The sequence below is a fragment of the Ursus arctos genome, unplaced genomic scaffold (genome assembly GCF_023065955.2).
Source record: "Ursus arctos isolate Adak ecotype North America unplaced genomic scaffold, UrsArc2.0 scaffold_8, whole genome shotgun sequence".
NCBI lineage: Eukaryota > Metazoa > Chordata > Mammalia > Carnivora > Ursidae > Ursus > Ursus arctos.
This window is the reverse complement of record NW_026623100.1, coordinates 60,781,845-60,804,988: the sequence shown is the minus strand read 5'-3', so window position 1 is coordinate 60,804,988 and position 23,144 is coordinate 60,781,845. Positions and strand designations below refer to the sequence as shown.

At 36.9% G+C, this 23,144-nt stretch overlaps 1 protein-coding gene across 4 annotated transcripts in view; it reads right to left on the bottom strand.

The window, feature by feature from the left end:
- Positions 1–23,144, bottom strand: part of MEMO1 (mediator of cell motility 1) — a 126,867-nt gene that overhangs the window by 52,987 nt on the left and 50,736 nt on the right. For 3 of the 4 annotated variants that reach the window (XM_057308999.1, XM_026478494.4, XM_057309000.1), the window contains exons 2-3: positions 19,237–19,318; positions 3,397–3,465 (exon numbers count right to left, since the gene is read on the bottom strand). In XM_057308999.1, the coding sequence (XP_057164982.1) occupies positions 3,397–3,465; positions 19,237–19,318 (151 nt within the window). Of the gene's footprint in view, positions 1–3,396; positions 3,466–11,806; positions 11,906–19,236; positions 19,319–23,144 lie in introns of those variants that run through there. The other variant, XM_057309001.1, reaches the window with a different exon arrangement.

The window sequence follows — 23,144 nt, the reverse complement described above, 5'->3', positions numbered from 1 at the left end:
AATAACTGATAAATATTAGCACATCATCACTGTTGTCACACATGTTAAAAAAAAAAAAAAGCTTAATATGAAAAAACAGAAAACAGTCAAGAGGTATTCTCTTAGAAATAAATGTAGTTTACATATAATACCTCCAGAGAATTCACATTTGTGGAGTTACTTACTATGAAAAGTAGTATGTACAACCAATAAATAAGTTACCTAAAAATCTGCCCTCATAAATATTCAACTACTTATTCTAAATAATGGAATACAAGTAATTTTTTAAAGATGTTTCCTGGCAAGTAGAGATATTTTAACTAAATTAAATGTCATGTGGCCCCAAAGAAGATTACTTTTGCTCTTTTTTCTACCCTGAAAGGCTTTCTGAAAGTTAGGAATCAAAATCAAGTTACTATCTAAGTACATCCTGAGTTCCAGGTTTTCAATTAAAGTTTTAGTAAAAAGAAAAGACTTTGCAATGATAAATATGAGAAAGAACTTACTTAAAAAATATCAATTTTTATATTCCTTAAACAACCAAGGTACTCCTTTCGAAACATAAATCAGATCTCATTACTCCCCTGTTTAAAAGGTTTTCAATGACTTTTCATAATCAGAGGATAAAATCTAAACTCCTTAAAATGGGCTCTAAAGTCTCAAATGCACTGGCCCCATCTTGCATTACTCTGCCCCCCAACACCCCTTGATCACAATAGTTTACGTATACTGGTCTTGAAGTTCCTTGATGACTGGAACACAACTCAGCCTCCTTCAAAGCCTTCACAAATGCTCTTGTTCCTTTGGCTTGGCTTAAAAATCACTTCCTCAGAAATGCCCTCCCCAACACCCATAATCTAAATCCAATCACCCTGTATATCCCAGCACTTCTTGAATTGTGAACTGTAGATTCCACAAGACCGTTTCAAGAATCCCACAAAATCAAAAGTATTTTCATAATAATCAGGAATTTATTTGCCTTTTCCACTGTGTTGACATTTGTACTTATGGTACAAAAATGAGGCTGGGTAAACCACTGGCACATTAGAACTGTGATCAAGGTAATGGAATCAAAATGTACTGCTAGTCATGTATTCTTTACCTTCACCCACACCAAGGTTTTTTGTTGTTTTTTTTTAGGCCAGTTTCACTTACTTTCATTAAATCTTGAACTCTGAATACAGTTTTATAAAAATATTCTGTACGACAAAATGTATTAAATTGGTGGTGATAAATGCATAAAGCACTTTTACTATATACAGAATTATGTCTTGGGGAAAACATTTGTGTGATTATGAGAATGATCTCAACTAGACTTTTTTTTCATGGAACACAATTTTTACTTCGAAAAATGACTGTGGACAAATTATGGCTATTCCAATTTAGGTATTTGGCAGAAATTTTCTAGAAAATGAACAAAATGGGCCTGCCACTTCAAAGAAAACATTGCCCAAGACATAACTGAAGCTTTTAAGTGAAAATGGGACTTTTGCAAAACTTCTATCACTGTGAGATGGACAGCTTCCCAATAATTAGAGATATTTCTGATGAAATTCGTGGTGATATTAACAAATGTGATTTTTTGGCACTGTATGATGAAATGTCAACATTCAAAGATATGCATAATTCAATTAAGAAATATCTTCTAAATGTTTCATGCAAGATATTACAAAATAACACAAAGGTAAAAGATCCATTCAAAGTACAAGACAGTACAAGAGATGATCCATGTAGGGAATGGATTAGTGTGGAAGGTAAGAATGGAAGCTAGTGGCAGAGAATTTAATCTTCTCTCTTGGACTGTTATTTTTTCTCTAAACTTCTCATAGTTCCCAGAAAGATGTTCTTTCTCTATTTTCTCAAAGGACTCTGAAACATTGCCAGTCTCAAGGAGGGCCACTTTTAAGAGAATATAGCTATGACTGTCAATTATTTTTAACGCTTAAACCTTCAGATTTATTTATTCAAAATTCAATTACTATATATTAATTACAAAAATAAGCTGATCACATCTACACACATCATTCGCCTCTCTTTTCACTCACCTCTTTTATCATCACCTTAGTCTTTGGCTCTCTTTCTTTTTCTCTTTTTCATTCCATTCGTACTTTCTATCAACTTATTTAATACATGCTTTCTGCATCTACCAATATAGGTTCTATATCTGTCTACATATTACTAAGCCACACTTAATTCAGGAGCACCTTCTAGAAAATAGCATCATCAAATAGGTTAGGAAAAGGCTGTCATATTAACTAACCTTGATTATAGCTATTTATAGGCCGAAATGAAGTAAACTTTTGAAAATCTTTCCAATCTAATTTATTTTTGTTCTTATTCATGAAATAAATTACCTGAAATTGGATGTTAAATATGTATTAAGAAAAAGACACTCCTCAAAACATCATAAATGAGGCAGGGCTAACCAAAACCTCATCAATTTGGCAACACTATCATTTTATTTATCATTAAAAACTTACTAAAAATAATTTCCAACAAAGAGTACATGACATAAAAACAAAAAAGAACAGCTCTTTTGTTTTGAAAATTTGAACAAATTGCTCAAAGGCAAAGGATTAGACTGTGGGGAGAGACTTTCTTTTTAAACTCAGGGCTGCTGTGAGTTACTTCTTTTGAATGTTTATGCTTCACCTCTACTAACACAAGTCAAACCTAACAACATTTGACAGAATTAAGGTGGTTGGTTTTACCTATTCGTACAGTGTGTATAACTGGCATATAGACTAGAGCCTGATACTGGTTCACATTTGTGAATTAATGATTTAAATAAAATGCTGGTCAGCAAATTAAGTAATTTGGGTGGCTATTTCTAGCAGAAGCTTTTGAAAGTTCACAAACTTATTTTAGAGAGCAGTATATTACTTAATATGTCTCAATCTGCCAGAAAAAATTTTTAAAGCTAATTTCAGAGCTCTCATTGAATTAAGAGCTAACATGCTTCAAATGCCATATGAAATTCACTGTCAGATTCTAAAATAATTCAGCTACCTCATTGTGCCAATGAGAAATTATTTTCTTTCATTAACCACAATTTAACAAGTAGAATAAAGAATTTTAAATTACAAAATGATTAACATAGAACAAAGCGCTTTGCATTCTTAAAGATGCTCACCTCCCAAAGGCAAAAAAAAAAAATTAAAAACCAAAACATTTAACCTTCTAACATTTGCAGAATTAAATGTATTACCAACAAAATCAAAAATAAAAATTAAATGTTCAATGAAAAACAGTATGAAAGCTTTTTATAACCTATATAAGGTATAATAAATATATAAAAAGTTAAATCCCTAGTGAAATCAAGTATATAATAATAAGCATGCCGAAACAAATTACTATTGTGACAAAGTGCACATAATTCCCAACCTTGTCCCGCTTCAACAAGACTGTGTTACTTACGTAATAGATGGATCCACTTGTTTGTAAGCATGAGCAGCGCAAGACCCACAGTACGTATATCCTGCATGGCTACAAAACAAAATATTTTTTAAAGTTAGTCATCAGATTCAAAATCAAGATATTCTTAAAAGAAAAAACCTTTTGAAAAAATGTAATACCTACGGTAAACATGACAGAATTGAGTGTATAGATAAAAAAGCAATGTAACTAATGACACAAACTCTAGCAGGCAACAGAGAACACATAATTGTTCTATGTTCCAATTTTAAATTTTAAAAAGTATTTTGTAATTTTTTTGGTCTTAAGAACAATTAAATTTAGTTATTCAAGGCTTACTTGAAGTTGCTAATGTAATACTAGTAATATACGAGTTTTTAACATTCCTCTTCAATATTAGCAGACGCTTACAGCAATAAGAGCAAGTCAAATCAGACCAAAACAAATATCCTACAACAACTCACCTTCTTTATCTAATTTCTTTTTATTTTTTATACTTTTTAAAAATTGAAGTATAATTAACATACAGTGTTACATTAGTTTCAGGTAAACAATATATGATTCAAGAATTCTATACGTTTCTCTGTGCTCATCAGGAAGTACACTCTTAATCTCTTTTATCTATTTCACCCATCATCCCACTGACCTCCCCCTCTCTGGCAACTACCAGTTTGTTCTCTGTATTTAATAGTCTGGTTTTTTGTCTCTTTCTTTTCTTTGTTGATTTTTTTTTTACATCTTACATATGAGTAAAATCATACTGTATCTGTCTTTCTCTGACTTATTTCACTTGGTATTTATACCCTCTAAGTGTACCCATGTTGTCACAAATGGCAAATCTCATTCTTTTTATGGCTAATATTCCATTGTGTGTGTGTGTGTGTCACATCTTCTTTATCCATTCATCTATACTGATGGACACTTGGGTTGCTTCTGTATCTGGGCTATTGTGAATAATGCTGCAATAAACATAGGGGTCCATGTATCTTCCCGAATCAGTGTTTTCATTTTCATTGGGTAAATATCAAGTAGTAGAATTGCTGGATCATGTGGCAATTCTACTTTTAATTTTTTTTTTAAGATTTTATTTATTTATTTATTTATTTATTTATTAGAGAGAGAGAAAGCGTGCACAAGCTGGGGGAGGGGCAGAGGGAGAAGCAGACTCCCCACGGGCAGGGAGCCCAATGAGGAGCTCGATCCAGGACCCTGAGATCATGACCTGAGCCAAAGGCAGACGCTTACCAACTGAGCCACCAAGGTGCCCCTCTACTTTTAATTTTCTGAGGAGCCTCCATGCTGTTTTCCACAATGGCTGCACCAATTTGCATTCCCACCAATAGTGCAAGAGGGTTCCTTTTTCTCCACATCCTCACCAACACTTGTTATTTCTTGGCTTTTTGATTCTAGCCACTGTAACAGGTGTAAGGTGATTTCTCAATGTGGTTTTGATTTGCATTCCCCTGATGATTAGTGATGCTAAGCATCTTTCCAATGTGTCTATTGGCCATCTGCGTGTCTTCATTGGAAAAATGTCTACTCAGGCCCTCTGCCCGTTTTTATCAGATTATTTGGTTTTTTTATTACTGAGTTGTAGAAGTTCTTTTATATTTTAGATATTAACTCCTTATCAGATATACCATTTGCAAATATCTTCTCTCATTCAATAGGCTAACTTTTTGTTTTGTTGATGGTTTCTTTGGCTGTACAAAAGCTTTTTATTTTGGTGTAGTCCCAATAGTTTATTTTTGCTTTTATTTCCCTTGCCTAAAAAGATATCTAGAAAAATGTTTCTATAGCCAAAGCAATCTCTATCAAAATATGAACAGTATTTTTCATAGAACTAGAAAAAACAGTACTAAAATTTGTATGGAACCACAAAAGACCCCAAATAGCCAAAGCAATCTTGAGAAAGAGGAGCAAAGCTGAATGTATCACAATCCCAGATTTCAAGATAAACCACAAAGCTGTAGTAATTAAAAGAGTATGGTATTGGCACAAAAATAGGACAGATCAATGGAACAGAATAGGGGCCTAGAAATAAATCCATGCTTATATGGTCAATTAATCTATGACAAAGGAGGCAAGGATTTACAATAGGGAATAAACAGTCTCTTCAACAAATGGTATTAGGAAAACTGGACAGCTACATGCAAAAGAATGAAAATGGACCACTTTCTTATACCATATACAAAAATAAACTCCAAATGGACTGAAGAACTAACTGTGAGACCTTAAACCATAAAACTCCTAAAAGAAAATGACTCACTTCTTCTGTGTCTTTAGTAATAAGAGAATTGACTTGGCCTTCTGTGTATTGTGCCTTCCATCTTCTCTCCCTACTACGCATCCCTTTCATATTTTGTTCTCAGAATTAGATTTCGTTCTCTTATCACCTATGGAATGACTTTGTTTCCCAACCTCATTTTTCTTTCTTGACTCATTCAAGCTACATGAGTTTAGACACATTTTCCTGACGCTTACTTATTAGTGTGTGGCCACTGGTATGCTGGTAAACATTTAACAACTGTCTCTGCAGAAAAAAAAATGTTACATGTATACATAAGCTTAATATAAACTTAACCGAGATAAAAAGATATGTACCACACAATTTACAAATAATGAAAAGTATGTAATTCTATCGTAAATTCCACATAGTCAATTGATTGTCACAGAATGCTTTCACTGATTTTTGCTGAATTCTTATATTCATAGCCAAGTGATGGTTGCAACTGACAAGGGTGGAACAATGAAGACATACGTCTGACCTGAATGAGTTCTCTGCTGATTAGATAACAGTTTTCAAGTATTAGAGGGAATATTTCCTTCCATACTTTCTTACACTTTTTATAATGTAAGAGCTACAGACACAACATAATTTTTAGTTTAATCTGCATTATTAACATTTTCCCCATTTCTTAAGTATAGACAATCAACAAATAGTAAATCAAGCCCTGATTTGTAGCAATTTGTCAATTAATGTGGAGTAATTCATTCCTGCCATAATTGATTTCAAGATACACAATAAACTGAAAAGACAAAACACAGATTGGGAGAAAATAATTATAAAGCATATATCTGACACAGGATTTATATCTGAATATGTAAAGAAATTTCAAAACAAACCCAATACTTAGGAAACCATTTTGTAAGACAAAGAGTTCTGAAAATTGGCTGCAAAATAACATGAATGTACTTAATGCTACTAAACTGTACCATGGGGGGGGGGGTGCCTGGGTGGCTCGCACTCAGCAGGGAGTCTGCTTGAGGATTCTTTCTCTCTACCTCTCCCTCTGCCCCTCCCCCCCATATGCATGCACGCTCTTTTTCTCTCTCTCTCCAATAAATAAATAAATCTTTTTAAAAAAATAAAAATAAAAATGTTGGGGTGCCTGGGTGGCTCGCTCAGTTAAACATCTGCCATCAGCTCAGGTCATGACCCCAGAGTCCTGGGATCAAGCCCCATATCAGGCTCCCTGCTCAACAGGGAGTCTGCTTCTCCCTCTGACCCTCCCTCCTCTCATGCTCTCTCTCTCTCTCTCACTGTCCCTCTCAAATAAATAAGTAAAAATCTTTTTAAAAAAATAAAAATGCCTAAGATGGTAAGTTTTATGTTATGTATATTTTACTATAATTTTTTTAAATAGGAAAAAGATATGAACAAATACTTCAACACAGAATATACTGGGATGGCAAATAAGCACATGAAAGAATGCTCAATATCGTTTAGGGAAAGGTAAATTAAAACTACAAAAAGCTACCAATAAACACCCAGCAGAATAGCTAAAATTAAAAAGAGTGACCATACCAAGTATGCTAAGGATGTGGAACTGAAACTCAAGCTATGCTGTGGGAATGTAAAATGTTAACAACCAATTTTGAAAACAGTTTGGCAATTTCTTAAGAAGTTAAATATACTCCTGGGGCGCCTGGGTGGCTCAGTCGTTAAGCGTCTGCCTTTGGCTCAGGGTGTGATCCCGGAGTTCTGAGATTGAGTCCCATGTCAGGCTCTTCCGCTGGGAGCCTGCTTCTTCCTCTCCCACTCCCCCTGCTTGTATTGCCTCTCTCGCTGGCTGTCTCTCTCTCTCAAATACATAAATAAAATCTTAAAAAAAAAAAGAAGTTAAATATACTCCTACCATATTATCCAGCTTTCCAACTCATAGCAATACAACCACAAAGATTTGTACACAAATGTTCATCCCAGCTTTATTTGAAACAGTCAAAAACTAGAAACAACCAAATGTTCCCCCAAAGGTGAATGGATAAACAAAGTGAGGTGTAGTCACAATGGAATACTCTTCAGCAAGAGAAAGGAATGAACTACTGATAAACTCAAAAATAATTATGCAAAAAAGGTGATAAAAAAACAAGAAATATGCTGAGAAAAGCCAGACAAAAAGAGTTCATACTGTATAAATCCACTAAAAAATAAAAACTAGTTTGTAGCAACACAGAATAAGTCAATGGATGTGGATGGAAAGAAGAGGCAGAGAGGTACAGAAGGGAAGAATTACAAAAGGGCACAAGGAAACTTGAGTTTGATGAATATGTTTATTACCTTAATTGTGATGGCTTCACTGGTGTACACATATTTCAAATGTATCCAACCGTACACTTTAAATACATGCAGCTATATGTTAATCCTACCACCTATAGAGCCCTGTTTTTAAAAGGGTCATCATTTGATCTAGCTTAAACTATAAATGGAGAAAAAGAGATTCACATAAGTCAATCACAGCAATAGCAGTATGCTTAATCAAGAGTTAAGTAATATGGGACCTACACTGAGCACACTGAAATCACTGAAGGCCTTATTGGTTGGATTAATGGTAGTCACTCTATCTGTAGACCCCTGGCAAGAGAGCCTATCAAGGTGCTTCAGTATAGCAATATCCTCACAACCCAGTTCTAATCATAGCCAGAAGAAATGTAAGTTGTTGTATGGCTTAGTACATTCAGTTTTTCTGACCGTGATATTCTAGCCAAACCAGGGGCTCAATCTTTTCCAACTCCCCAATACTGACTACTTCAGATTCCTAACAGCTGTTCCTGATCTTAACATAACTCGCTCTCCCTTATCAATTCAGAAATATGCTACCTTGCCCAGTCATGCGGACCTTAAAAATCATTTGATCCATTAGGACCTGTCCTCGTCTGTCTCAAACCTGAATGACATCTCATGTTTTCAATACTGCTTTGCTCTCAGTCATCACTCATATCCCATCCTTCCACGTCCAAATCCTTATAGTTTAAACTGGTCCTTCCACCTTAGATCTGCTTCTCAGACTTCAGTTCTTGTTTGCCATTCTTGAATTTAAAGACCCTGAGTCCATACTCTGATCTTTCAATCAGTCTTTCCAGCATGAATATCTCCCAGTTTTACCAATCCTGCTCCTACCCCAAGCGTAGTTCTTAAAAGCCAGAAAGCCGTCTTAGAAACACTGGGTTCTGGGGAGTGTGGGTGGCTCAGTCGTTGAGCATCGGCCTTCAGCTCAGGTCATGATCCCAGGGTCCTGGGATAGAGCCCCACATCGGGCTCCCTACTCAGCAGGAAGCCCGCTTCTCCCACTCCCACTCCCACTCCCCCTGCTTGTGTTCCCTCTCTCACTGTCTCTCTCTGTCAAATAAATAAAATCTTAAAAAAAAAAAAAAAGAAGAAGAAAAGAAAAGAAACACTGGGTTCTTGGGGTGCCTGGGTGGCTTTTTCAGTTAGGCATCTGCCTTCGGCTCAGGTCGTGATCCCAACGTCCTGGGATTGAGCCTTGCGTCCGGCTCCCTGCTCAGCAGGGGGTCTGCTTTTCCCTCTTCCCTCCTCGTGCTCCTTCTCTCCCTCTCTGGCTCACTCTCCATCTCTCTCTCAAATAAATAAAATCTTTAAAAAAAAAAAAAAAGAAACACTAGGTTCTTAAAGTATTGGTAGAATAGAAATACTAAGAGTAGAGAGGTAAAGGCACAAAGGAAGGGCATAAAAGTTGAAGGAAGAACATGAGCAAATGTCCAAGTGTCTGATGTAAGTGAGAAAATATGAGACTGGCCTGAGTGGAACAAGAAGTAGCATGAAGCCACACAGTCAGACAGAGAAGTCTGGGCTTGGTAAAACAAGTTACTGAAAACCGCTGTACCCTCCAGAGCAGGGTAGTGACAATATAAAACTGTTATTAGTCTAGTACTGAAAAAAGTACTGACGCTGTCTTGGAAACTGTGGCCTGAGGTAGCAACTGTCATGGTCTAGAAAGGTCCCAGTGCCAGTGGGAAATGAGACATGAATGTTCTACAGTCTAAAAAGAAAAACTGACGTACCTTAGTGACCAAGTAGGTAGAGTGTGGATGAGGAAGAGGATAATTATGATAATGGTAATAACTAACATTTACTGAAAGTTTACTCTGTGTCACGCATCCACATAATTCAAAGCAGTAACTCATTTAATCCTTGCACCAACCCTTTGAGTTAGGAATTATTATTTTTCTTTTATAGATGAAGAAACTAAAGCAGAAAGGTTAAGAAATTTGATCAAGGTCACACAAATAGTAAGTGGCCACACCAGGACTTAAAGGTAGGCAGTAGAGTTCCAGAACCCATTCTTAACCATCATAAGAGACCTCTATGTATTTTAAGGAAGAAGGGAAGGTTTCCATGCAGTAGGAAAATCAACAACCTTAAAAACTGAAGAATACCATATTTCCTGTAAGACTGTAGGGAAAGGTGGGTGGTTTTGAAAGCATGATTAACTGAGGTAAATATGTTTTATAATAGAACTCAGATTCCATGATTTCAGCAAAAAGAGAGAGTCTTAACTTGAAAAGAGAATATAGTACAGAGTATTTTTTTAAAAAATCATTAAGTGTACCATCCTTAACTCACATCATGAGAAACTCTGCTTCATGAAAGGACCACAATCATAGCCAAAGAAAAGAATTTCTAGTACTTTCCTTTATCCTGGCCCAGATACATGGTAATGAAGAGAGCCATGGTAATAATCATCAAATCTCTCCACTGATCCTCTGCTCCTAGACCTTTCTCTTGCTAATAGAATCTATGATTCTAAATATATGTGGAAACAAGGTTTCATTAAGGGATCACTCATAATAAAAGAGGCTTTACTAAGGAAACATCTAAGGTTGTTTTCTTTTGTGCATTATAGTGAGAAGAGCAATGAAAATGTGAGCTCTGCAGATAATCGAATATACATTGTAAAAGTGTATCCCAATCAGTATTTCACAGGCTCTTGAAACCTTAATGCAAAGTCATCCCTGCTATTCCAGGTCACTCTTGTTCCCAATGTAACCCCAATGAAGGCAAACTCAAAATTATACTTTAATATCTATCATTTCTCATTAGACTAAAACCATGCCTCTAAAAACTGATCCTTCTTGTAACACAGGGAGATTTTGCTTCTCCCTTTACTCCTTCACAGCAGACCATTTATATCACCAAGTCTAGCTCCTTACTTTCCAGAATTTCTGTGCCCCACACAGAACTGCAATCAAACGAGGGTGGCAAGGCCATTGTCCACGGTCATTCACTGGTTAAATGACAGTTTCCCACAAAGCAACCTTGCAGTGTGGGTATAATTTAAATTCCTATGTCAGGAAAATTACCAATTACTAAATGACATGGACTTTCACTTGCTCATTCTGAGACCTTCAAGGTTACAGGTGAATAGCATAAAGTGTGAATACCAAAAGTCTACCACACATTCTATGAGAGGCTTTTCATCAAGGAGGATATGGAGAACAATTAAAACAACAACAACAGGGGCGCCTGGGTGGCACAGCAGTTAAGCGGCTGCCTTTGACTCAGGGCGTGATCCCGGCGTTGTGAGATCGAGCCCCACATCAGGCTCCTCTGCTCTGAGCCTGCTTCTCCCTCTCCCACTCCCCCTGCTTGTGTTCCCTCTCTCGCTGGCTGTCTCTATCTCTGTCAAATAAATAAAATCTTTAAAAAAAAAAAAAAAACCACCACCAACAAAAACCCTTGGATTCAACAAAATCAGGTTCTCATAGTCTTAGTTCTACTTAATAGCAACAAAAATGCAAAATAAAAAGAGTGAACTAGATGAAATGAGAAGACTGGACCAGATGAAATTATCTCCTGCAGCAATAAGAAAAGTCTACAAGATATACTTAAGGTAAACTATGATCTAGAAAGCTAGAAACTAAATTTAAAAACACTTGTGAGGGGCGCCTGGGTGGCACAGCGGTTAAGCGTCTGCCTTCGGCTCAGGGCGTGATCCCGGCATTCTGGGATCGAGCCCCACATCAGGCTCTTCCGCTATGAGCCTGCTTCTTCCTCTCCCACTCCCCCTGCTTGTGTTCCCTCTCTCGCTGGCTGTCTCTATCTCTGTCGAATGAATAAATAAAATCTTTAAAAAAAAAAAAAACAAAACACTTGTGAGCACATGGAATCCACCTGAACAACAACTCGCTCTAAGCAGTTTCCAGAAGCAGCAGCCTCACATTGCAACTCTCCATTCTGTTTCGCTGCACCTCGTCTTTTGTCCTTTTATTTTCATAGGCATTCCTCAGGGGCCCTCAAGATTCCTGCTTCATAGAAAAATATTAGATGATTATATCCCAAAAAATGTTCAGGTTAGAAAGTCATTATTCAGAATATTTTATTTTTACAAAATAGAATCTCACAAATATTAAGTAAACAATATTATGAACTAAGGGAAGTTATTAAAGTTATTCAAGTCAAATAAGAATAAACTAACTACAATGTTGCATATCCAGATCGTTTTACTGCTAGAATATACAGGACCTGAGATACTGCCATGAATAACCTACTGCTTAAAATAAACAAGGACTAGAAATAAACAAGTTACACATCTCCAATAATTTAAATTAACTACATGATTTATGAAGATTCATTGTCTCACCATATACATCAGTAGAGCTGAACAGGTATACTTTACTATACGTAAACTGGTCTTCTATATAAATGTTTCCTAGCTCTTAAATTTTTTAAACTAGTTTTTAATGTTAAAAATAATACATGCAGGGGCGCTGGATGGTTCAGTTGGTTAAGCGTCTGCCTTGGGCTCAGGTCAGATCCCAGAGTCCTGGGATCGAACCCCACATTGGGCTCCTTGCTCAGCAGGGAGCCTGCTTCTCCCTCTGCCTCTTGCCTGCTGCTCTCCCTGCTTGTGCTCTCTCTCTCTCCCTCTCTTTCACTAGCTCTCTCTCTGTGTCAAATAAAAAAATAAAATCTTAAAAAAAAAAAGTAACACATGCACAGAGTATAAAAAAGTCAAACAATAAAGAAAGGTACACAATGAAAAGTAAAAGTATCCTTTACTCCATACTACTCCTACTAGGTTCACTACTAAAAACAAATCAAACTCCACTTTAAATGTATGAGGCCAGCTTCAACATCCATAGGATCTGCTTTATTGTATAAGTAAGCCCCCTCCCAATTATTTGCTTATATTTTTATATTCAATAAGAGGTTTCTTAAGTGATACATACTTAATGCACAGCTCCATTCTAAGGGTTGCTGAGTTACTCCTGCATACTGCAAGATAAACAACAATTCTGGCATCAAGGTGTCTGGCAGTCATGGTAGGAAGGTTTTTGGAACTTCTAGCTCATGAGATCATTTCAATATATATCCCTGGGCAACATACTGCTTCCTATACCTCAAGACAAGTAAAGTTGTTCTAAATTCAACCAAAGGACGTTTTTAAATCAAATTAAATTCTTTTGAATTCCCCAACTACACCTGCCGCCTGCCTATATGCCCCATGGATTAGAATCATTAAGATTGATCAATAGTTGGTTTATGGGTCAATATTTATTCTTCAACAACATTATTCTACTTAATCTACATCAATATACAAATAAGCAATCTAAGAACTTTTAAAAGTATGCTATCTAGGTTCTGAGATATTTGTTTTTTAAGGCTCCCCTTACATGATTTATGCCTATGAAGGCAAAATCTAAGAAAAGCTGATCCTAGAGAACTGAATTCTTTAAAAGTTAAAATGTATTTTAGGGGCACCTGGCTGGCTCAGACACTAGAGCATGCAACTCTTGACCTCAGGGTTGTAAGTTCGAGTCCGAGGTTGGGTGTAGAGATTACTTAACAATGCAATCTTAAAAAAATATGTTTATTTTAATAGACTTGATTTGAAATAAAAGTAGGAATCTTAAAATTTTAAGTTTTCTATTACTAAATAGGCATGTTCTTAACAAAGACCCTTTTGCGCCTATAGAACAATAAAATATTTCTTGTTACTTTTCTAACAACAACAACAAAAAAAATCCACACCTCTGGAAAGGAAAATAATTACTTCTGGAAACCATAATAATAAGATACACTTGACTATATTTAAAGTTTACATATGTTAACAAAATTGAAATTGCATTATATATGTATGCATAAAAAGAACTACAAAGTCACTATATAACAGAAACATGCACAACAAAGCCAAAACTATCTTCAAGTACCCATTTTAAAACCTAAAGTAACTTGGAAATCTTTTACAAATCAATATATTCGTAACTTAGACTCAAACATTTCATTTCGCAGGCCACTGCCAATTTCAACTTAGAGCTAACTATAAAAAGGAAACTAGCCTAACTGCATTTTCATGAATAACTAACCTTGACTTAATTATATGTTGATTTAGCACAGTTCCCACATTTGAAACAAGTTTTAACTAGGAAGGTAGCATACAATAGTCAAATACCAGCAAAATGATGAGAATGACATAGACCCTATGTCATGAGTTACTATAAAGAGATGATTATTAATCCATTGTTTCTCACCCAATCAAGGATTAAGCAAACTTCCCCCCTTCATTCCTGCATCAATTTTTCTTTCTCTACTGGATCATTTCACCTATATTATAAACACTTTAATATCTCCCACCTTACATAAAATTTCTCACTGGACAACATATTCCCATTGCCCCATTTCCTTGATTTATAGAAAAGTCCATTTAAAAAAAAAAAAAAAAGAATTTTCCTGGGGCACCTGGATGGCTCAGTTAGTTAAGCATCTGCCCTCAGCTCAGGTCATGATCCCAGGGTCCTGGGATCGAGTCCTGTTTTAGGCTCCCTGCTCAGTGGAGAGTCTGCTTCTCCCTCTGCCTCTCTGTCGCTTGCATTCATGCCCTCACTTTCTCTCTCTCAAATAAATAAATAAAATCTTAAAAAAAAAAAAAAATTACCCTCAGGACACCTGGGTGACTCAGTCAGTTAAGTGTCGGATTCTTGATTTTGGCTCACGCCATGATCTCAGGGTCGTGAGATTGAGCCCTGTGTCTGGCTCCACGCTCAGCTCAGAGTCTCCTTGAGATTCTCTCTCCCTCTCCCTCCTCCCTTCACCCCACTCATGCTCTCTCTCTCTCTCAAATAAATAAATAAAATCTTTAAAAAAAAAAACAAAACTATCCTCACTTTATTTCCCTCTCTGCTTCTTGACCCCACTGCGATCATGCTTTCACCTCCACAGAAATTGTCTATATCAAGGCCACCAGTGATCTCCATATTGTCAAACCCAATCTTCAATTCTCAGTCCTCATCTTATTTGACCTATTGGCATAATTTGAGATAGCTGATTGTCTCCTCCCTGACACATTTTTCATCCTTTCGCCTCCTATAGACACCACTCACTCTTGGTTTTCCTCCTGCCCCACCGATCCTCCTTCAGCACCTCCTTTGCAAATGCTCATCTTCATCCTAATCTCTAAATACAGTTAGCCCGCCTAAGGGCTTAAGCCTTTGAACCTCTTCTCTTCTCTATATTTTCCCCACTAGGCAACCACAGCCTGTTTAGACCTTAAGTGTGATACATACATATCAACACAGCCTGGCCTTTCTCTGTACTCCGGATTCATACATCTAGCTGCCCATTTGAACTCTCCACTTACAAGATACCTAATAGGCATCTCAAACATTTAACATGGTCAAAATATAATCCTAGGCTCTACATAAACACCTTAAAGTCTACTTCCCACCTCTACCCCTGTCTGTCCCTTAGCAGTATAAAACCTATTCCATCTTTCCAGTTTCATAGGCCAAAACTCAAGAGTCATTCCTGACTCTTCTTCTACTTTACTGGGCCTACCTTTCAAATATATACAGAGTACACTGCTTCTCATCACCTCCACCACTAGCCCCCAAACAAAGCCACTATGTCATCTCTTTCTTGTACTATTATAATAAGCCTCCTAAACTCGACTTCCTGTTTCCACAAAACAGACCATCCATATAATAGCAAGAACAATTGTTTTCAAAACTAAGTCAAGTCATGTCACTTTTCTGCTCAAAATTTCTCATGACTTGCCATATCACCTAGAATAAAAACCAAAGTTTTTTAAGAGCCTACAAAGCCTCCTCATGATCTAGCTCTTGCTGCCTATCTCATCCACTACTGTTCCCCTTGTACACATCACTTCAGCTACACTGTCCTCCTTGCTTTTCCTCAAATACACTAAGCATATCCTGCTGCAGAGCCTTTGTACTTGCTGTTCCTCAACCTGAAAGCCCTTTGCCTGCATATCTGCATAACCTCTCTCTTGTATTATTTAGGCTCAAATGTTACCTTATCAGGGAGACTTTTTCTTACTATCCTGTATAAACTAGCACCTCCCTACCCATACTGTCACTCTAAATTCTCTTATCAGCTTTATTATTCTTAGCATCCATTAGCACCTGATACAGAATACACAGGTATGCCTCGTTTTATTGTGCTTTGCTGTACTGTGCTACAGATACTGCACTGTTGTTTGGTTTTTTTGTTTTGTTTTATGAATTGTGAAGGTTTGTGGCAACCTTGAATCAAACAAGTTCATCAGTGCCATTTTTCCAACAACATTTGCTCACTTCATGTCTCTGTGTCACATTTTGGTAATTTCTGAAATATTCCAAACTTTATTATTATTAATAATAACAATTATTATTATTATTATATTTGTTATAGCTATGTGTGATCAGTGATTATAACTCACTGAATGGTTAACATTTTTTAGCAATAAGTATTTTCTAATTAAGGTATGCGCACTGTTTTTCTTAGATGTAATGCTATTATACACTTAATAGAATACATTATAGTATAAACACAAATTTTACATACTGGGAAACAAATTCATTTGACTTATTTTATTGCCATATTCATTAATTGCAGTGGTCTAGAACCAAACACACAATATCTTTGATGTATGCCTTTATGAAATTATTTGTTTACTGTCTGTTTTCCCAAGTACTAAAATATAAGCATCATGAAAGTAGCAATTTTAGTTTATTCAAAACGCAGCACTAGGGGGTAGTCCAAGATGGCAGCAGAGCAAGATCCTAAACTCACATCCATGGACACACCAAATCTAGTGCTACATATCGAACAATTCCCTCTGGAAAAGACCTGAAAACTATAGCTCCTTTGCAACAAATGGTCAAAGAGTCACATCAAGATGGGAAGGAGAGGCAAGACGCAGTCTCCTCAAAACCCCACCCTTGGCACGGGGACTCACAATCAGGAGGAATCTCACAAATCCAGAGTTTCTCCCTGAGGAGTGAAGCGTTAATGCCCCACATCACATACCCCAATCCTTGGGAACTGTAACAGAGAGATGAACCCCCAAAACATCTGGCTTTGAACACCAAGAGGGCTCACATCCTGGAGACCCAAAATGCTGCAGGAAACTGAGATACTTCTCTTAAAGGGCTCACATGCAGACTCAGTCACCCTGGAAACCAGCGCAAAAGCAGCAATTTGAAAAGTGCCCAGACTATATGTGAAGGAGTTTCACCGGCTAATCTTAAAACATCTATCAAAGGGGCAGGGGCCTGTTGGAACTCTCTCCAGGGATGGAGGCACTGGCAGGGACTTTAAGGTGCTCTCCCTCTGCCTTGATAGCACCAACAGAGCAACCCAGCCCTGTGCTCTCCTACAGCCCTGTGAAAGCTCTCCTGTGGCCTTGCTAAAGCTGGCAGGTGCATGCAGTCTATACAGGGGACACTCCTTGATCACCTGCTCTGGTGGCCAGGGGGGCTTGTGTTCCTGGGTCCAACAGGGCTGTAACAATTGAAGAGAGACAGTTCTTGGCAGACTACCACCTCCAGGGCACCACACAGCAGTCTGAAACACATCCGTAGTCTTTCTGTGGAACAGACCTATTTACTTGTTCCAGAGCTTCAGCCTAAGGGCCACATGTCACATCTGCCACACATCTGGAGGCTGTGGAGGTGCTTTCAGGGAAAGTAGGCCAGGGGACACCATCTTTACACTCTCCCTAAGCCTCACTACATTTGCCAGTACCTCCAAGAAAGGAGTTTATACACTCACCTGAAGCCCTAATTTTTGCCATTGTGGCCCAGAGGACACCTTTAGACCACCTGGTCTGGAGGCCAACAGAGTTTACAACTACAGTCCCACAGGACTATATATATCTGCATATTTCAAAATCTGCTGCCGGAAGGTCTGGCTTCCAATCAGCCTATACCTAGGGGTTGCCTGAGATCCGACCCCTTCAGAACACTGACAAATCTTGGCACACTTTCAAAAACTGGGACTTATCAAGAATAAATCAGGCTGCTTAGACAATCACAAAGGTTTCAGAGACAACCAAGAGCTAGGGCAAGGTTGAAAGATAAGGTTCATCTCCTACAGGAGGCCACTCTTTGAAGACTCATACATAAAAACAAACACAGAGAGTCAACTAAACTGAGAAACAGGAATATGTCCCAAACAAAAGAACAAGATAAAACCTCCCCAAAACACCTTAATGAAATAAAAAGCAGGACTAAGAAGAACACCTGGCATTTAGCTGGGTACGTATTTGCTGAATGACTAAATAAATAATAGCCTAAGTTATTATGCTAAAAGTTTATAAAGATTAACTCAATCCCCAAAAAACTATATGGAGGTACTATTAATATTCCAATGAGACAAAGGCATAAGAAATTAAGTAACTTGTATGTCACATACCTTATAAGTGGTACAGTCAGCCTCCTATATCTATTAAATGAAATCAAGTTAGATCATATAAATGGACCACTTAACAAAATGTTTGACACATTAAATACCTAGTGCCAAACATTAATGTAGGCTCTTCGTGTGTATTTACATATTTAATGCTCATACTCTTCAATAAGTGGATGCTATTATTATTTTCACTATTTTTTATTCATCAGGGCACCAAACCTAACTCAACAGAAGTTACATAAAAGACACTGCTGTGAAAGAATTGGGACAAACTCCAAACTTCACTCTTCTTGGAAAACAGTTAACATGTGCTTTAAAAAATGTGTTTTGAAAGTCAGCACTGGAAACCAAATCAAAATGAAGTGAATTCCTATCACATACAGACACACTGTTAACTGTATTTGTGAGCTTGTAGTTCTAGAAAGCCTTCTAAGATTCAAAGCCAAAACAATCACAGATTTTTCATTATTTAAAAAAGAAAAAAAAGAGCTACACCTTCCCCAAATATCTGGTTGCTACTCTATATTGCATGGTATTATGTTTAACACAACTTTTTCATTATAAGGAAAGAGTCAGCTAAATTAAAGTATATCTTTTTATTATTTAAAACAGAGCTTACTCATTTACATCAATCTGAAATCACCAAGTTTATGCACTGCAAATCACCCTCTGCTTTAAAAGTCAGTTTTATTACCAAAAAATAAATTTTAAAATTACTGCACCCGAGAAAATAGCCAATTCCTTATCCTTCAGTTAAAGTGAAAGCCAAAGGAATTATGAAAATAACTAAATATACTTTCTTCAGCTCAACATAGCATTTATTTTTCAATGTTTTAGTTCCATCTGTAGATACTACTCTATATTAATAATTAATATATGAAACATTCTGAGTAAAGACTCCTAAAACTTACGGTGCAATAATGGCTCTAGCAGGTCTTTTTGTAGACTGTACTTGTGAGAGCCAACCTTCTAGCTGCGCATTCAGCTGCGGTCCTATAAAAAGAGAAAGAGGGAAATCAGAGTTAGCAGAGAAATGTACTATATATAAAACCATACATGACACAAAGTCCTTATTGAACCTATTTGGGACTAAAATAGCTTAATGGGCAGTGGGATCATTAGCTTGGATGTTAATGTTTGAAACTTAACCAACTACTAAGCAAGACATAGATAAGGCCATGTACTGATTAAACAAAATTTGCTTTTATCTATTTACTTATTTACAACCATCTTCATTCCAGAACAACAATACAATCTACAATTTGAGGCACTGTTTAAACAGAATAAAACAAGAAACAGAAGACTCTTGGCATATGAAAAGGAAACACCTGAGTGATTGTTTACAGAGCACCAAAACTTGCCTTAATCGCTAAAATCACACCCATGGACTGATCACTCCCATACCCAAAACCTTTCCTTCTCCCCACTCCAGCCCCTACTCATAATCACATTGATAACCAGTGACTATGCCATGTCAAAAATCTCAGTTTCAAGCATCCCACTCTCCTCACTGCCTATCTTTCCAGTTCACTTCTAGAAATCTGTGGATTGCCAACAGATTCAGAGTTACTTCTCCCGCTATCCTTCCTCTCCTTTCTTCTTTCCCTCTTCCCCAGCCTGAGACTTGATTCATCACTATAATCATTTCCTTACCTACGCCCTCACTCTTGCTCCTCTCTTCTCTATCACAGTCAAATCACAGTTAAAACCAACTTTCCACTTAACACAGTACCTTCACTTGTACAGCTGAATGAGATGACAAAGAAACACAACTATATGAACTTTAAAATTATACCCATAAATTTCAGCAGACCCTTAGCAAAGCTCGGTGAATTTGCTCTCCTGGCCTTAAGATAATTACTTCTCATTTTACCTTAAAGCCTCATCCCCCTCTCACTCCCAACAGATGATCATGCTTTTTCATTTTGTCAAGGAATACCAGAAGATGGCCAACCACCCTGGTATGCCCAGGACTCTCCCAGTTTTAGCACTGAAAGTCCTGCAGCTTGGGAAATCTCTTAGTCGCAGGCAAACCTGGACCTAAACTCAGAAGTCACCCTAAACTCAGAAGAGAACTACTTCCTCTTCCTACTATTTATTCTGTCTTCTCTCCTGTGTCAACACATTGACCTTACTCCTATCAAAAGTCAAACAAATTCCTTCTGCACTGGATCCCCTTGTTTTTCTTCTCAAGGACTTTTTTTTTCTCAAGGACTCTGCTCCTGTAACTGTAACTATCCCAGTCTCCTGCATGAACTTTTACTAGATCGTTACCTTTAGCATGCAAATATGAAATATAAGCAGACTGATTACCCCCCAACTACCACCCATTTCTCTAGCCCCTTTTTTCCTCTGGCTCTCTTTTTTTAAGCATTTAATCATATTAATACATATCAATATTTAAACGTTACAAAGAATCTAGATAATAATAAAACAAACATCCAAGTACCCACTACCCAAATAAACTAAATTTTAACATTCTTTACTTAAGATCTCCCTTTATTAAGAAATAAAATATTACAGGCACACTTGAAAACCTTGCTGAACCCATTATACATTTTCCTCCTCAGAGGGAAATCAAAATCACTTTCTGATTTTGGTGTTTATCATTGCATTATACTTTTACTAACGTATATATCCATAAAGATATGCATTGTTCTACACAAGTATTGTTCTGCATGTTTTTAAATATTATATAAATATACTGTGCATGTTCTTCTATAACTTGATTTAGTATTTAACAGTATTGATAACAGGTACTCATGCTGATTTCATAGCTCTAGTTCACTCACTTTCAATGCTGTATTATACTGTGTAAATATACCAAAATTTGTCTATTCATTCTCTTCACAGACACTTGGTTGTTTCTGTTGTTGCACTGTTAATATGCAATATTACAAGTCTCTTATAAACATGTATTAAGAGTTTTTCTGGGGGCCGCCTGGCTGGCTCAGTCAGTTCAGCAACTAACTCTTGATTTCCACTCAGGTCATGATCTCAGGGTGTGGGATGGAGCCTGCATCAGGCTCCATGCTCAGCAGGGAGTCTGCTCAGGATTCTCTCCCTCTCCCTCCACCCCTCCCCACCACACTCACTAGCTTTCCCTCTCTCTCTCTCTCAAATGAATAAATAAATCTTCTTTTATAAAAAAAAAAAAGAGTTTTTCTGGGATTCAACTACAAATAAAAGTGCTGGATCATAGAGTATGCACATCTTCAACTCTACCAGAACACTGCAAATCTCCCACTACAGTGCTTAGATCAATTTACCCATCAGTGTAAGGGCATAAAAAATGAGAAGTTTCATTCTTCTTGTTAAAAACAGGGGAAGAATGGAGCACCTGGCTGGCTCAGTCAGTAGAACATGAGACTGTGGATCTCAAGGTTGTAAGTTTGAGCCCCACATTGGGCATAAAGCCTACTTAAAATAAAATAAAATTAAATTAAATTAAATTAAATTAAATTAAATAAATAAATAAGGGAAGAGATAACCCCCACATTCTTCTTAGAACACTTTCTCTAGAAAACTTGTAAATTCTTTCTCTATCCCTTTGAAATATATGTAAAACTTTTTAAAAGCTAAATAAGCTTCTAGGCACCCCAGCTGGCTCAGTCACTAGATCATGCACTCTTGATCTCGGGATCCTGAGTTCAAGAGCCATGTTGGGTGTGCAGCTTATTTTAAATAATAAATAAGTAAGTAAGTAAGCAAGCTTCTAAGCAGCAACCCAGGACTCTTTGAAATGTAATTTGCACCAAAGGAGATAGCACCTTCTTTCTGCCAGTTTCTGTGGGAAGACAGGAACCTAACTAGCTGGCCACATAGCTCCAAGTTGCAAAATTACCTCCTATCATAAGAATACAAGCTTATTTTTAGCCATTTAACAAATACATATGGTCACCCCAATTACCAACTGATTTAGAATGAACTATGTGTGAGAAATGTTGCTATCAAGTCCTCTGACTTGAGCACTACTTACAATTTATCTTGAGAACATGTATGTAATGGGCTGTATCTGGCCATATAAAAGGGTGAGCTCTCTTTAGATCACTGAGATCTCTTAGCAGACTGCCTGTGATGTGCTTCACATTCTGGCTCAATGCTTATTTTCTTTCTCTTCTGCCTCTGAAGAGAGGTTTCTCTGAAATGGAGGTTTTCAGTTTAAATTATATTTCTCTGACATCGGCAATGGTTAAAAATTCCCATTTCCCCTCATCCTTACCAATATTAATACTGTCAGAACTCTTAACTTTTTGGCAATATGACAGGTATGAAATAATATCCCTTTACTTCCTCTCATTTGTTTTTCCCTGATATCCACTGAGATTAAACGTCGACTGACTTGGATATCCCTCTGTATATATTTAGGACTATACACAGAAACAAGTCAATGAACAGCCCATCTATAAAATGCCAAAGTACAAAAAAGTTCTGATTTCAGCAAACAATGTAGTTTATTTTAAAAACTTAAATTTAAGAACAATTCCAAAAAAAATTATATTACATAACCTCATTAGTAACTCAAGGAAAAATAGTTCATATTTTCAATGTAAATTTTTAGTTGCCAAATAAACTTCATATTGACTTAAAATAAGTATTGCTCTAAATATTTCCACATACAGGAAGTTTACAAAACAGAAACTGAATAATGGGTAAGAGCAAAGAACATATTATCTCCCAATTTAGCCACTCTATTGCCACCAAATCACTGATTTTTAAGCACTAAATCAAGGTCTTTTAGCAGTCCTTCTATTACAAGGACCAATTTCCTCAGAAGGATCCTAAGGTAAAAGCTAAACTGCAACTTTGAGTAAGACGA